At 40.5% G+C, this 14,156-nt stretch overlaps 1 protein-coding gene across 43 annotated transcripts in view; it reads right to left on the bottom strand.

Annotated features, from left to right (window-relative positions):
• The window catches only part of LRRFIP2 (LRR binding FLII interacting protein 2), a 111,005-nt gene that overhangs the window by 24,621 nt on the left and 72,228 nt on the right, over positions 1-14,156 (bottom strand). For 23 of the 43 annotated variants that reach the window (XM_069561244.1, XM_069561277.1, XM_069561286.1 and 20 more), the window contains 4 exons: positions 11,796-11,840; positions 10,322-10,438; positions 7,305-7,376; positions 2,577-2,747 (listed from right to left, as the gene is read on the bottom strand). In XM_069561244.1, the coding sequence (XP_069417345.1) occupies positions 2,577-2,747; positions 7,305-7,376; positions 10,322-10,438; positions 11,796-11,840 (405 nt within the window). The remainder of the gene's footprint in view (positions 1-2,576; positions 2,748-7,304; positions 7,377-10,321; positions 10,439-11,795; positions 11,841-14,156) is intronic. The other 20 variants (XM_069561247.1, XM_069561255.1, XM_069561264.1 and 17 more) reach the window with 1 other exon arrangement.

Raw genomic sequence — 14,156 nt, 5'->3', positions numbered from 1 at the left:
GTCATTGGAGAAGATAGAAAGATAAGAACTCATTTTAGTACTGGCCATTCAATACATAGCATGAGCTTTTCTTCTAAATTGTTAGAAGCAAGAGCCAGAAACAGACATGACAATGTGTGGCAAGGTAGAAAGAGAGTCCAAGGACTAAGAAAAGTACCACGGCTTGGACTCTCCCAAACTGGCTGATGAGATACAGGAAGAATCAAAGAGGAACCCATCTACATCACCACCTAGTCAATGAGCCACTGTCATCAAGGTGAAAATACCCAGAAACCTCTACCACCTTACCTAGATGCAAGTCTTCTTATCCTAATGTTTTTGTTTGCAGACATTATTTTTTCCGAGGAGTTTAAGGGAAAATCCAGCAGAAACTACAGAGTTCCCAAATACCCCTGAGCCCCCTCCCCACTCCCAGAACAGCCTTCCCCCACTATCAACATCCTAAACCAGAGGGACTATTTGTTGCAATCAACGAGCCTGCACTGACATGTCATGGTCACTTAAAGCCTGCAGCTGACATCAGCGTTCACTCTCAGTGCTGTGCATTCTGTGAGCTGTGACACACGTACAGTGTATGATACAGAGTAGCTGCTGCTGCCAAGTCCCTTCAGTCGTGTCTGACTCTGCGACCCCATAGATGGCAGCCCCCCAGGCTCCCCCGGCCCTGGGATTCTCCAGGCAAGAACACTGGAGTGGGCTGCCATTTCCTTCCACTGCTGCCCTAAAAATCTCCTGCACTCTGCCTCTTCAGCCTTCCTTCCCCTAGTTCAGTTCAGTTCAGCCGCTCAGTCGTGTCCGACTCTTTGTGACCCCATGAATCGCAGCATGCCAGGCCTCCCTGTCCATCACCAACTCTCGGAGTTCACTCAGACTCACGTCCATCGAGTCGGTGATGCCAGCCAGCCATCTCATCCTCTGTCGTCCCCTTCTCCTCCTGCCCTCAATCCCTCCCAGCATCAGAGTCTTTTCCAATGAGTCAGCTCTTCGCATGAGGTGGCCAAAGTACTGGAGTTTCAGCTTTAGCATCATTCCTTAAGGAAATGGCAACCCACTCCAGTATTCTTGCCTGGAGAATCCCACGGATGGAGGAACTTGGTAGGCTACAGTCCGTGGGGTAGCAAAGAGTCAGACACGACTGAGTGACTTCACTCACTCACTCTTCCAAAGAAAACCCAGGGCTGATCTTCAGAATGGACTGGCTGGATCTCCTTGCAGTCCAAGGGACTCTCATGAGTCTTCTCCAACACCACAGTTCAAAACCATCAATTCTTCGGTGCTCAGCCTTCTTCACAGTCCAACTCTCACATCCATACGTGACTACTGGAAAAACCATAGCCTTGACTAGACGGGCCTTTGTCTCTGCTTTTGAATATGCTCTCTAGCTTGGTCATAACTTTTCTTCCAAGGAGTAAGTGTCTTTTAATTTCATGGCTGCAGTCACCTTCCCCGAGCCCTGCTGCAAATCCTTCGTAACACTTTGTGAAAGTGACGAAAACAGACTGGAATGAGCATTTTCAGTCTTCAAGAAATCCCTATAGAGTCTACAGTAATAATGTGGGTCCCTTAGAGGTTATATTGACACCTTTTCTCCCTTTATTATGTACAAATACAGACTGTTATTGCTTCTAACAATTCACCAAAGCACATTTCCTAAATTCTTTTTTCTTTTTTTAATACAATGTACTGCAACTCATTTCTTCACAGTAATACCCATCTGTCCTCTGCTTGGGCTGATTTCAGCGCTTTAAAAAAAATCCAATACGCTTTTAAGGGAACGCAACTTGTTTCCTGCGGCTGTCAAAAGGCAAAACCAGGCCTTGGGCAGTGGCCTTTATTTTCCATCTGCACATTTTTACAATATAGCTTGCAAATCGCTAAAGAAAACATCTGCTGATTTCTGATCCACGTCTCCACACTGCTGTTTCCAAATAACTGGTTAAAGACTTCTCCCCAGTCATTTAGAAAACAGGTTCTCTTGAAAAATGAGAGAAGAAAAGGAGAGAAAAGAGAAGAAAAAAAGAAAAGAGAAAAAAAAGAGCCATCTCACTGAAAGCCTTTGGAGCTTTGTGGAGTTCCAGTTATAACAGGAAGAAGTAATTCACTGTAATTGTCTAATTAAGAGACAGAAAATAAAGATAAAATTTGAACTGCATTCTATTTTCAGAAACTAAAGGAGGTGATAAGTTTCCCCTTATGAAAATAAATTAAATCTTATAAAAATTAAAAAAGGAAAATATTCCAGGAATGGCAGTCTTATGTTCTGTTGATTTCCTTGCACCAACCGGTTTTGAGGGAAATACCACTCCCCGGGACCTTGGCCTCTTCCATCAAACCCAGTACTTAAAAATTGTTTTTAATTCTCCTTTACTCTTCATCGATAATAACAACCATTCACTGAACACATACTATGTGCCAAATAAACACTTTACAGTCAGTAACAGTCATTAACCCCTCACCACAGAACTATGATGTAGGTATTACTGGCCCCATTTTACAGAAGAAAACAGTACTTTTTAAATAGCAGGTTTTAATTTTCTGACCCCAGAGAAAGGCATGACGTAAAATGAGCAAATTACCTTTGATTTTTCTTCATTTTCTCTATAAAATTCCGCCATCTGTTCCTCCTGCTCTTCAATAACATCCTTGAGGGTATCTACTTGGTATATCAAATTGTTCTTCTCATTGTCTAACTGTGCATTGGAAACCATGGCTTTCTTGTATTTTTCTTCCACTTCAGACAAAGACTCCTAAATGAAAGTCAGAGTCATCAGTCTACGATCTGAAACACAGTCATCACCTATAGCCCTGGCAGAAACACGTGAAGATGCATTTTTGCAAAATACAAGCAGTCTTGGAAGCTCTCTGTTTAGTAAGCATGCACATGGAACAGGAGGACGACAATAAGCCGAGAACGCCATTATAAGCACTTCATGGGCTCTCTGCTACCCAAGGAAACAAAACCAAGCGGCACTGTAGCCTCTGAAAGACGAAAAGGCATGCAGACATGTGAGAGTCACAGTGCGAAAGTCACAAAGCGAAGACTCATCAATGTTTTCAGAAACGCTACTCCTGTAGTTTTCAACAGCAAGCTATCTGGTACGCCGAACGCAATGACAGGGAATATAGCCTCTTTTTATATAAGCAAGTTTCATACTCCTTCCAATTTCACCATTTCTTGGATCTGTGTTTTCAGTACTTTCCTGTTCTGCATAATGTTAATAAATGTATTCACATTTCCTCTGGAAATTATTCAAATATTAGCCATTTAAAATAAGCGACACAAAAACAATTATTTTTTTAAAAAAGAGCTACCAGGGGAATTCCCTGGTGGTCCCGGAGTGGTTAGGACTCTATGCTTTCACTGCAGGGCCTGGGTTCAATCCCTGGCTGAGGAACTCAGATAACACAAGCCCAGCTGTGAGCCCCCCTCCCTGCTCCCAAAAAAGTGCTACCACTAAATGTCTAAATTTTTATACACTTCAAAGTTTTCTGCCTAAAATAGCTTACAGTCTGTTTTTAAATAGCTGCTTCTATTTTGGTAGATTACTATTACCTAGCAACATTTTTAAAGCTAAAAAGAAAAAACATTTCACATAGAAAAAGTCATCACTTCTGTATTTTTAAAATGCTGATGCAAATGTTAACAAATAAAAGAGCAATGATATTTGAACTGAGGGTTCTGAGAGTCCAGAAACCTTTACACATTTATGATTAACTGTTATTTGACAAGAGTGCCCAGACAACTCAGTGGGAAAAATAGTTTTTTTCATAAATTATGTTGGGGCAACTGAGATCCACATGCAAGCAAATAAAGGTGGACTCCTACCTCACACCATGCCCCGAAATTAACTCAAAATGGATCACAGTCCTAAATTAAAAGCCAAAATTATAAAATTCTTCCCCCAAAACACAGAAGTAAATCTTTATGACTTTGGAGTAGGCAGTGGTTTCTCAGATATGAAATCAAAAGAAAAAAGCAGACTTCATCAAAATTAAAAACTTTTATGCTACAAACTATATCATCAAGAAAATAAAAAAGACCATGCAAAAAATGGGAGAAAACATTTGCAAATCTTATATCTGATAAGGTACCTGTATCTAGAATATATAAAGAACACTTAGAAATCAAGAATTAAAAGACAGACAATTCAATTTTAAAATGGGAAAGGATTTGAACAGATATTCCTCCAAAGAGGGTATAAAATGGTAAGAATATAAAAATATTCTTAATATCATTAGTGATTAAAGAAATAAAACCAAAAGCATAATGAGATACTACTCCAGACTTAATAGGATGGCTATTAACATAATCAAAAAGAGAGAGAACAAGGGTTGGTGAGGAAATGGAAAAACCAGAATCCTCATACACCGCTAGTGAGAATGTAAAATAGTGCAGCTGCTTCGGGCAAAGAGTCTTGGAGCAAGTCAAAATGTTAAACATAGAGTTGCCATATGACCCAACAGTTCTATTTCTAGGTAATCCGCCCAAGAGAAATGAAAAGATACATCTATACAAAAAAACTGGACAGAAATGTTTATAGCAGCATTATTCATAATAGATCCAAACTATAAACAATTCAAATGTCTATCAACTAATAAAGGGATAAACAAAATGTAGTAAATCTATACACTGGAATGTTACCCAGCAATTTTTACACCTATACACACATACATACACACACAGATGCATGTTATGACATGGATGAATCTTATGACATGGATGAAAACACTAAGTAAAAAGTCAATCACAAAAGACAACATTGACTAGTGGTCTGGGAGTGAAGGAATGGAGAACAACTGCTGATTAGTATGGGGTTTCTTTCTGGGGTAATGAAGATACTGTAAAACTGGTGATGTCTGTGCAACTCTGCGACTATGCTGAAAAAAAAAAAAAAACCCAATACACTGTACACTTTAAATAGGTAAATTTCATGGCATGTGAATTTTATCTTAATAAAAATACACAATCACATACACTTAACTGTTTGCAAATCAGGACTATATTAATGTTTTGGGGTTTTTTTCCAGAAAAAATGAACAAACTTTTAGGCCAACCCCATACAGTGAAGAATTTAGAATGATTCTGATCCATCTTAGAGACAAATAGCAAAAAAGAAAAAAAAGAGAAAAATCCTTACAACTCAGTCCCATACAAAATGGGGTGTGACTGCATGAACACCAGAATCTGAGGCAGTTTAAGCAGCAGCTGCAAGGATACAACATATAAAATGAATGGAAGTTACTTTTCTTTAAACAACAGACCACAGAGGACTAGTTTAAGTGTCAAGGTAGTTTTAATGATTTTAATCTATTTCACACCAGTGATATCCATAAGGAATTAGTTTACTTAAATGTATCTTAGGAATTGACTTTCAGTGTAGGTTCTAGACTAGAAGCAACAACATTATCTAGGATCTGGCTAAAAATGCAAATTTTCAATAACCCATCCTAGACTTTTTGAATGAGAAAATCTGGGAGTAGAGTCCAGCAATCTGTGCTATTATTGAGATCCAGGTGACGATGGATGGAAGCTGGAGTGGGAAAACACCCCTCACAGGCAGACATACTTGAGAATAATGTCATAAGCAATGACCTAGCATTCTTTTTTAATAGGATATAAGTACATTGACAACCACTGTGCTTTGACCACCAACTGGATGATTTCGTAAATGATTTTTTTTCTTCTGTTTAAAAGACTCATTTCAAGGATAAACATAATCTGAAGTCAAGTTCAATTATATACTAACTATGAATTAAGAAAAGGGGTCTTATCTATTCAGAGTTTCAAATAAGGTGAATCTGTTTTCTGTATCCTTCAAAGAATGCAATAACGGTAGGTCAAAAAGAGGAAAATGTTCAAAATAAAATGAAAAACAAGTAAGAATTCTCTGAATCATTTGCTTTCCTGATACATTATATTACATTCAATACTTTAAAATGAATGTACTGATTGAAAAGTCCTGGATTTGTTCCCTTGATCTAAGGTACTTCCAAGTCACAGCTCCAAAACTTGAAGATGAGAGCAAAAAGGCTAAGGGAGCACACAGGCACACTAACTGGGAGTCTCCTGATGTTCGCCAGTGCCCATACGTGGCTGTCAGTGGTGTCCAGGCGTCCCAGGAATGCTCTCCGCAGGCCTTCCCACCCTTTCTGGTCCTGAGTCTTAACTGTATGCCCTCTGGGCCACAATCACCTGCATGAAGGTTTTGGCTGTTAGTTGGCCCAAGTCCAGTGATGCCAGGGCAGCTGAGCTTTGCCTATTAGGTTCACACTGTGCTCCTGGGGCACTGCCCAAGTCACCTTTCTGAACACCTTGTTTACACATTTTTAGAGGTCTGGTGTCTATTTCTATGTTTAATAGGGAACTACCTGTGTTCAGAGAAACTTACAGTAATTCATAATATTAGACCTGGACTTCTTAAGAAAACACAGGGAAGAGCATGATAATCAAGTGCCATTTATAACTAAAAGGTCTGCCACACACCTACACTTCTATGGAAAACTGGTAGCCATTCTGGCTACCATTTAAAACGTGAACGTGTTAGTTGCTCAATCGTGTCTCTTTGTGACCCCATGGAATATAGCCAGAGCCCGTGGAATTCTCCAGGCAAGAAGACTGGAGTGGGTAGCCGTTCCCTTCTCCCGGGGATCTTCCCAACCCAGGGATTGAACCTGGGTTTCCTCATTGCAGGGAGATTCTTTACCGTCTGAGCTACCAGGGAAGATTCCTATTTAAATTTACCTCCAAATTCTTTAAGGCACTGAATGTGTGTAACCCTTTTTGACCTATATGTAAAAACAACACCAAAACACAGTCCTCATGCTTCAGGGTCTTTCCACCACAGGGGTTATTTATGGTAATGCTCTCTCTCTCTCTCAGATGTTTCTTCCTCCTGTTTCTAACACTGACTGAATTTGGTGACAGAAATAGGCAATGCTCTTTTATTTAACTTGGAAGAATTTTAAGGTTTAATTCTCAATAAAAAAATATTCTTAGAACATTTCTTAGGTTTTTGCCTAACTCAATTTTGTAAGGCTAAGATACAAGGGATATGTAAGTATTTTACAAGGTTTAAAAACTGAGTCCAGCTATCTTTTGCTGAATATTCCACAAACTACACCACACATGTAAATACCAGCAGAGACTGGAAGCTCGCCTTTCACTGCAGGTTAAGCACATGCTTGAAAGACCAACACTGTTAGTAAAGCCATGTGCAGTGGGGTTAAGAGGACCCGTGAAACCGCCGTTACCGACACTTCTGCGCACAGACAGCATGCTTGGGCAGCAGAGAGGGCCCTGATACCTTTAGTTCTTTAAGCCCCTGCATGTATCTCCCTTCTACATCCTGAATCTGGTCCTTAAGGTCATAGATATCCTGCAGGACATAGGAATGAACCATTGCATAAAACCACATGCACAAAGTCTCAAAGGATTCATGAAAATGTGAATTACTTCTGAATAGACCAGACCAAAAGAAGAGAAGTCACAGTTCACAAACGTGACTGCCACTCGAAACAGCGCAGGTGACAGTGGGGCTGGGGAAGGCCCTAGAGTAACCAATTCAACAGAGTAAACATTTTCTTGGCATTGACTCCTGTTGAAGCAATATTAGCAAATGGGGGCAGGACTGTGTATGGACAAAAGCTATAGCTTATAACAGTTTTTAAAACACAATTTTGAAAATTGTATAAATCATTTAAATAATTTTGGTATAACACTTCACCGAGAACTAGTAAAATATGTAGCAGATTAATTACAAGCTGAAAATTTTACTGACTTATGCAGAAATATTTAAAAAATGTAAAACTAGGTATGAACAAAGTTGTCTTCCAATGACTTGGTTACTGCCCACAATTCATTTGGGAGAAAGAGAAGTAAAGGGAGGGAAATTAAACACAAACCTTTTTAAATACAATGTCAAATGAGACAATCTATCCTGAGGACATCATTTAAATGATGAGAAAAGTCTTTACTCCAAAAGTTACCATAATCCTTATTAAAAAAGTAAAGCAGGTCAAATTTTAAATGGAAAATATTGTCTCCCTTGTACCCAACCTTGCTACATACGATCTATTCTGGATGGTTGATTCAGGTTGGAAATAACAGCTACAGGCCCTTGAACGTAACTCTACAACTACAGGCAGGAACAATGGCCCACTGCACAGAGTTACATTATATCAACATTTCCCCTGCCTCTTCACTCCCTCCCCAGTGGGCTTGTCTTTACTTCCCGGTTCCCTCAACAGACATTTATCAAGTGCCTATGCTGCGCTGTGCTTAGTCGCTCAGTTGGGTTTGACTCTTTGTGACTCCATGGACTGTAGCCCGCCCAGCGCCTCTGTCCTTGGGGATTTCCCAGGCAAGAATACTGGAGTGGGTTGCCATTTCCTTCTCCAGGGGAACTTCCCAACCCAGGGATCGAACCCGGGTCTCCTGCACTGCAGGCGGATTCCTTATTGTCTGAGCCACAGAGAGTGCCTACGAGGAGCCAGATACTGGGACATACAAGCTCATTTCCTTCCAAGAGGCTGTAAATGGTGAGCATAAGCTGAGTCTGAAGCTGGAAGGCCCCATCCTCCTGTCTTTTGCTGGACTAGAAAACAGCACTTAAAGGCAAGAACTGAGCTTATTTACTTTGCACCCCCCAATGCTTCTGCCTGGTACTCAGAGCTCAACAATACCGGCCCCTTCAGAGTCAGAGCCAGCGTGACCTGGGCCGCCTCCTGCACAGCCACTGCCGCTGCAGCAATCCTCCCGAGCCTCTGCTAATCCTCAGCCCACTGTACAAGCTGCCCATATCACACACCAGACTCCTGCTCCTGACCCGACTCCAATCTGATTCGGTCACTAACAGTCCCTCCCTCCTCCTCTACTGGGTCGGGGGAAGGGGTGCCCAACTCCCCCCAATCTTATCTGGACATTCCTCTCACCCACTCAGGCACTTTCTGATATTCCTCTCCTTTCTTAACTTCAGTCTCTCTCTACTGACTCAATCCAACCAATGAAAATAATAACTAAGGCTGCCTTTAAAAGAAAGCAAAAACCCTCTCTTAACACTGTCTATTGACCAATCAACTTCCAGCCTCCAACACTCTCTTCAGAGCAAGCTGCCTGCATTTCCTCCCATTACAGTTTTGACTTGCTCATCTCCTCCCCACTGTTCAACCACAGAGGAACAGTTCTTGCCTCCAAGGTTTCTTCCAGCCTGTGGTCAACCTTTAGGAATGCAAATCAGATAGCACCGCTTCCCTGCTTCATATCCCACTGTGGTCAGGGTGAACCTGAATTCCTTTCAGTCGGCCACACAGTGTTCTGGGGTGTGGCCCATCATTACCTCTCCAGCCTCCTCTCTCACCCATTACAAATCCTCACTTTCCATCCTATCCTCTGGCAACTCTGCCACCCAGATAACCTCCCGGTTCTCCGAATTTATCAGAGAACACCTTCACGCTTCGGCTTCTTTGCCTGGTTACTTTTTACTGTTCCTTCACTCCTTGTCGCCTCAAAAGCCTTTCAGTATCTCTTCCAGTTTAGACGATGCTTCTCTGAATTCCCTTCACAGCCTTACTCTTGCTACTATGATAGCCACCACACCACCTGGCTTTACTGGTTCATATCCACTTGTCTTCCATGTGAAACAGTGAATTCCTCAGGTTTCCAAAGTATGTTTTACTGCCTGAACCTATGGGGCTCGATAAACACTGAATGAATGAATAAACGCAGTTTTTATTACTACCCTTGCCCCATTCCTCACCAACAGCATGCTCAGCAAATAGACATTCACAGACATCTTGAAAGGGTTATTAATGAGACTGGAGGCTCGCTCAACTAACGGGTTAAATGAGCTTTCATTACTCAGGTATTTCTGTCATCCCAAATATTATCATACTTGTCTTATCATGAAACTCTGAGAGATAACTGTATTCAAGCAGCCAAATAATACTATAAGGGCTCAAAAGACTAATAATCCCCAAAGTCTGGTTCCCTGTACATCCACATATTTTCCATCTAAAATGTGGCCAATTATTTGAAAGGATGACTTTTATATACATTAGAAAGTTTTTCTGGCATTTGTAAACTAGAAGAGCTCATTCCAAATACCGTCAAATGTTCAGGAAAGAGAACAGAAAAGAATTAACTAATCTCCTTCCTTTCAGACCCTAGTCACATTCTTGAACTGTATTAACAATTTTTTTTTTAAAGAACTCATACTTCTTTCCTTCCTACCAAGTCACATTAAATGTTAAATGGTTCTAGTATACTACAAAGAAGCCAAAAATAAAAAATGTTTATAAAAAGCAAACCAAAATGGTGGTTTACCCGCAATTCACTTAATGAGGTGTCTGGGTCTATTAAGCTGCTGGTATCCCCGCTTCCTCGCCTGGATGAGTTTCCACTTAGAGGGGTCGTCGCTGAGGCAGAATTTCGAGATGAAGGCTAGAGAAAAAGATAGATGACACTTTTAAGTCTTAGTTCTTTAAAAATAAATTTGATGTGGAAACTAAAAGTGGGGCAGGGTGATAGGAAGAGCTCTAACACAGTGTGGATAAGAAGTCACCGAATGTAGTCCACAAGCAATTTAGACTGGCCTTGGTGGGGAGAGGGGGCTGGGGGTTACCCAGAGATGCGACCAGAACTACTCAGCACAACTGCGTTTGCTCACTCTTTTGGAATCTAGGATTCATAATCACTAAGAAGGAAATAGTTCATGTGAAGAGTTGTCTGTTTTCTAAGTTTATCTTTACTGTACTGTAAACAGCGCTGGGGTGAGGACATCAGCTGGATTTTGAACAGTTTCAGAATGCTCTGTTGGTATGCTAATTATTAGGTTCCGGAAGCTGCTTCTTTAGAAACTTTTCTTTTCCCAACACTTTGTTGATAAAAGCTGGAGACACTGTCTGCAGCTGAGAGCAGCAGCATTTTCCCCTCAGCTGTGGATGATGCTCCTGAATTAATAAACGGCAGAGATGTGGGCAGACAATTCAGCAGACAACTAGCCACATGCGGCGACTGAGCACTTGGAATGTGACTGGTCCAAACTGAGAATTCTTTCTCAGGTGTGAAATACACACCAGGTTTTGAACTCTTGATGTGGACAAAAGAATGTAAAACATCTCACTGATAAGTTTTCACGTTGATTATGCTTAAAATATTTTGGACATTGGGGTTAAATAAAATATATCATTTGAATTAATTGTATCTGTTTCCTTTTACTATTTTAGTGTGGCTGCTAGAAAATTCACATGTGGCTTACATTTGTGGCTTGCACTACGTTTCTACTGGACAGAACTGGCATATCATTGGGGGCATAGTGAAAAATTAATCCAGATAATTTCCTAGGATGACTTTCTAAAAATGTTTCTAGAAGAAAGTTAGAGACTCTTTTTTTTTAAACACAAAGCAACTCCTTAAAAGGAATTATTTCACTTCAAAGAAATAATTTCTCTATACAGGAAAAAAGAAAGAAAACCTTCAGAGTCTGTCACCACTATTCCTAAAGACACTTCCCCATTTCCAGTGTGTAATGGTTTCTTCTCCGGGTGAAATTCTAGAGGACTGAAAATCAAAAGAGCAGCCACAAGTTTAAGAGGTGACATGCAAGGAAATAAAATGCAGTGTCTCCTCTCTTCCCAGGGCTTCACATGATTCAACTGCAGAGGAATCTGGGGGTCAAGGACAGGAAGTAGATGAAGAAAGGAAGAGTAACTCCATGAGTTAAACTGTTGTAAAATCAAGAATAGTAGTAAGCTGGTGACCTCAACAACTTAATTTCCTTAGGAATTTACATACTCACCCTTGTGTAATTTTCAGCATACTGTTTATCAGATTTTTCATCCAACTAGAAAAGAACAGAGATAAAAATCAGAAAAGACGTTGAGCCTTTAGATTTTTTTAAGGCGGAAGAAAAAAAGAAGTGACGCCATTTGGGTTCTTCAAGTTCAACTGATATTTGGATCCTAAAAGTAAACCTACTAAAACTGAAATAAAGTTGGGACACAGAAGACAAGATGCTAACTTCAATTCTTATTCAAGGAAGACCGAGTAAGCACGCTATCCTTATGAAAAAGGTTAGAACTCTTGCATAGATTTTTCTTTTCATGGTATTTGAAACAATTAAAGAAGACTACATATAAATGTAAACTCTAGCATTGCAAAAGTCACACACACACACAAATACTCATACATGTCAGAAGAAAAAGTCTGATAAAACCAAAAGCCAAAACACTTTATTACATTATTAGTACACAAGACACATAGATAAGGCTAGCACACTCAGCCAAAAAAGTTCAGACTGGACTACAGCATGTTAAATGTATCCTCAAAAAAATTTCTCCACAGTCCGAGGATTTGGTTGTATGCTTTTTGTGTTTGCTTTTTAACAAACATGCACAAGTATCTAAAAAAAGAAAAAAATCAAACAGCACAAAGGGCATGTGCTACCCTCAAGGGCAATCTACTCCCAAGGCTTTACAAAATTCTAACAGTGGTGTCCCAAATACATCCCATATGTTCTCTTTTCCCTCACCATGTTTCAGAGATTAGAGAAAGAATTTTTCTTCATGGTATTTCTCACTCCCTGACCCCATGATACTTATTAATCTACTTCCTATCTGATCTCTCTCTTTGATGTAAACTTCACGTCTGTACGTTCTTTTCTGTATTCCTAACACCAAGAGAAGCACCTGGCATACAGAAGGACTAAAAACTTGTCAGATGAATGAATAAATGAACTACACTTCTTCTGCACCTACAGACTGACCTCATTTAACAGCTGCGTAGTACCCTACTGTCTGGAGATAGCATAACTAGTTATCCTCTCTCACAGACAGGCCTTAGGGTCGTTTCAGTTAGTGTTTCAAGAAGAGAAGTACCTTAAAGGTCTCGCCTAAAACTCTGACTTTACAGCTGAGGAAAGAGAAATTTTAGATCTTGCTGAAGGATGAACAACTAAATGCCAGAGCTGGATCCAGATCTCGGTTTTGTCAATTTTTCCCTATTATTTACTTGTATAGACTGTCCCGATTACCACTAGGGAGAAAAAAAATCACAGAGAAAGTTAACTAAGTGAAAATATACCCAGACCCCCAACTTCTAGACCAATAATCCTTCCAGCCCAATCTAGAGAAGAGATTTGAAAACTGTCCTCAGTTAATTATTAAAACACAAAACATCATTATTTCTGGCTCAGTTCAGATCATTTCACTCTAACTTCCTCATATTTTAAAGTCTTCTTTTTTAAAACATTACATTTATCATGTTCATTTTCTGTCTCAGTAAACAGCTTTTTCTATAAGTACTAAATCAGAACATAAATCCTGTCTTAGCCTTTGAATTATTTTTGCTGCTTCTTACTACAATACCCTTAAAAAAGAATGGACATTACTTCATTTTGACTTCTTAAAACCACATATGAAAGGTCTTAAAACAAACAAGCAATAACAATAGTTTTTCATGTTGGCAAATACTGCCATAAGAAGGAATTACCTTCCTCATGTCTATACTGGTAAAAATTTATTGCTTAATATTTAACGTGTTACTCCTCAGAACAAAAGAAATAACTACATCTAAATAGGCGGCCTTATTCTCCTAATGAGTTAAAGAGATAAACAGGCAGCATTCAGAAACAATCTTCCAGGTCCATCTGAAATTCTATCCCTTAATTCGCTCTCAAACAAATGACCCCCAACCCATCCACTTTTGCACAGGCAGACACCTGAGAGAGATCTTACAGCTCAGGGGGGCATCCGTGACCTAGTCGACCACAGGGCTGAGTCTCCTGCTATCACTATCCTCTGACAGAACTGCCGCAACCCAGGCTGGCCACACGCCAAACTTCAGGACTGCGGAGGCAGCGAAAGCGCTGAGAGCAGCCCCACCGCAGCCCAGTTCTTTTGGCTGCAGGGACCTGGCCAGAGACTCCCAACTTCTCCTCGTGCCACGTTATGCGCAGCCTTCCATTTAGACGAAAGCTAGCTGAGACCTGGTGCTCTAAACGCCCCAGGAGGCCTACACAGCTGCACTGCCACAAGAAGAGAGTGTTCAAGACGGCGACCCGAAGACCCCACCAGATCCTGGAGAGGGTCCTAAATGGAATAAAGCGGAGTCATGTTTAACATGCTAAGGTGTAAGCGAAGGAAACGCTGCTGGTAAAAGG

This window comes from Ovis canadensis, chromosome 19 (assembly GCF_042477335.2).
Source record: "Ovis canadensis isolate MfBH-ARS-UI-01 breed Bighorn chromosome 19, ARS-UI_OviCan_v2, whole genome shotgun sequence".
Taxonomy (NCBI): Eukaryota; Metazoa; Chordata; class Mammalia; order Artiodactyla; family Bovidae; genus Ovis; species Ovis canadensis.
This window is presented reverse-complemented; position numbering and strand designations above follow the sequence as displayed.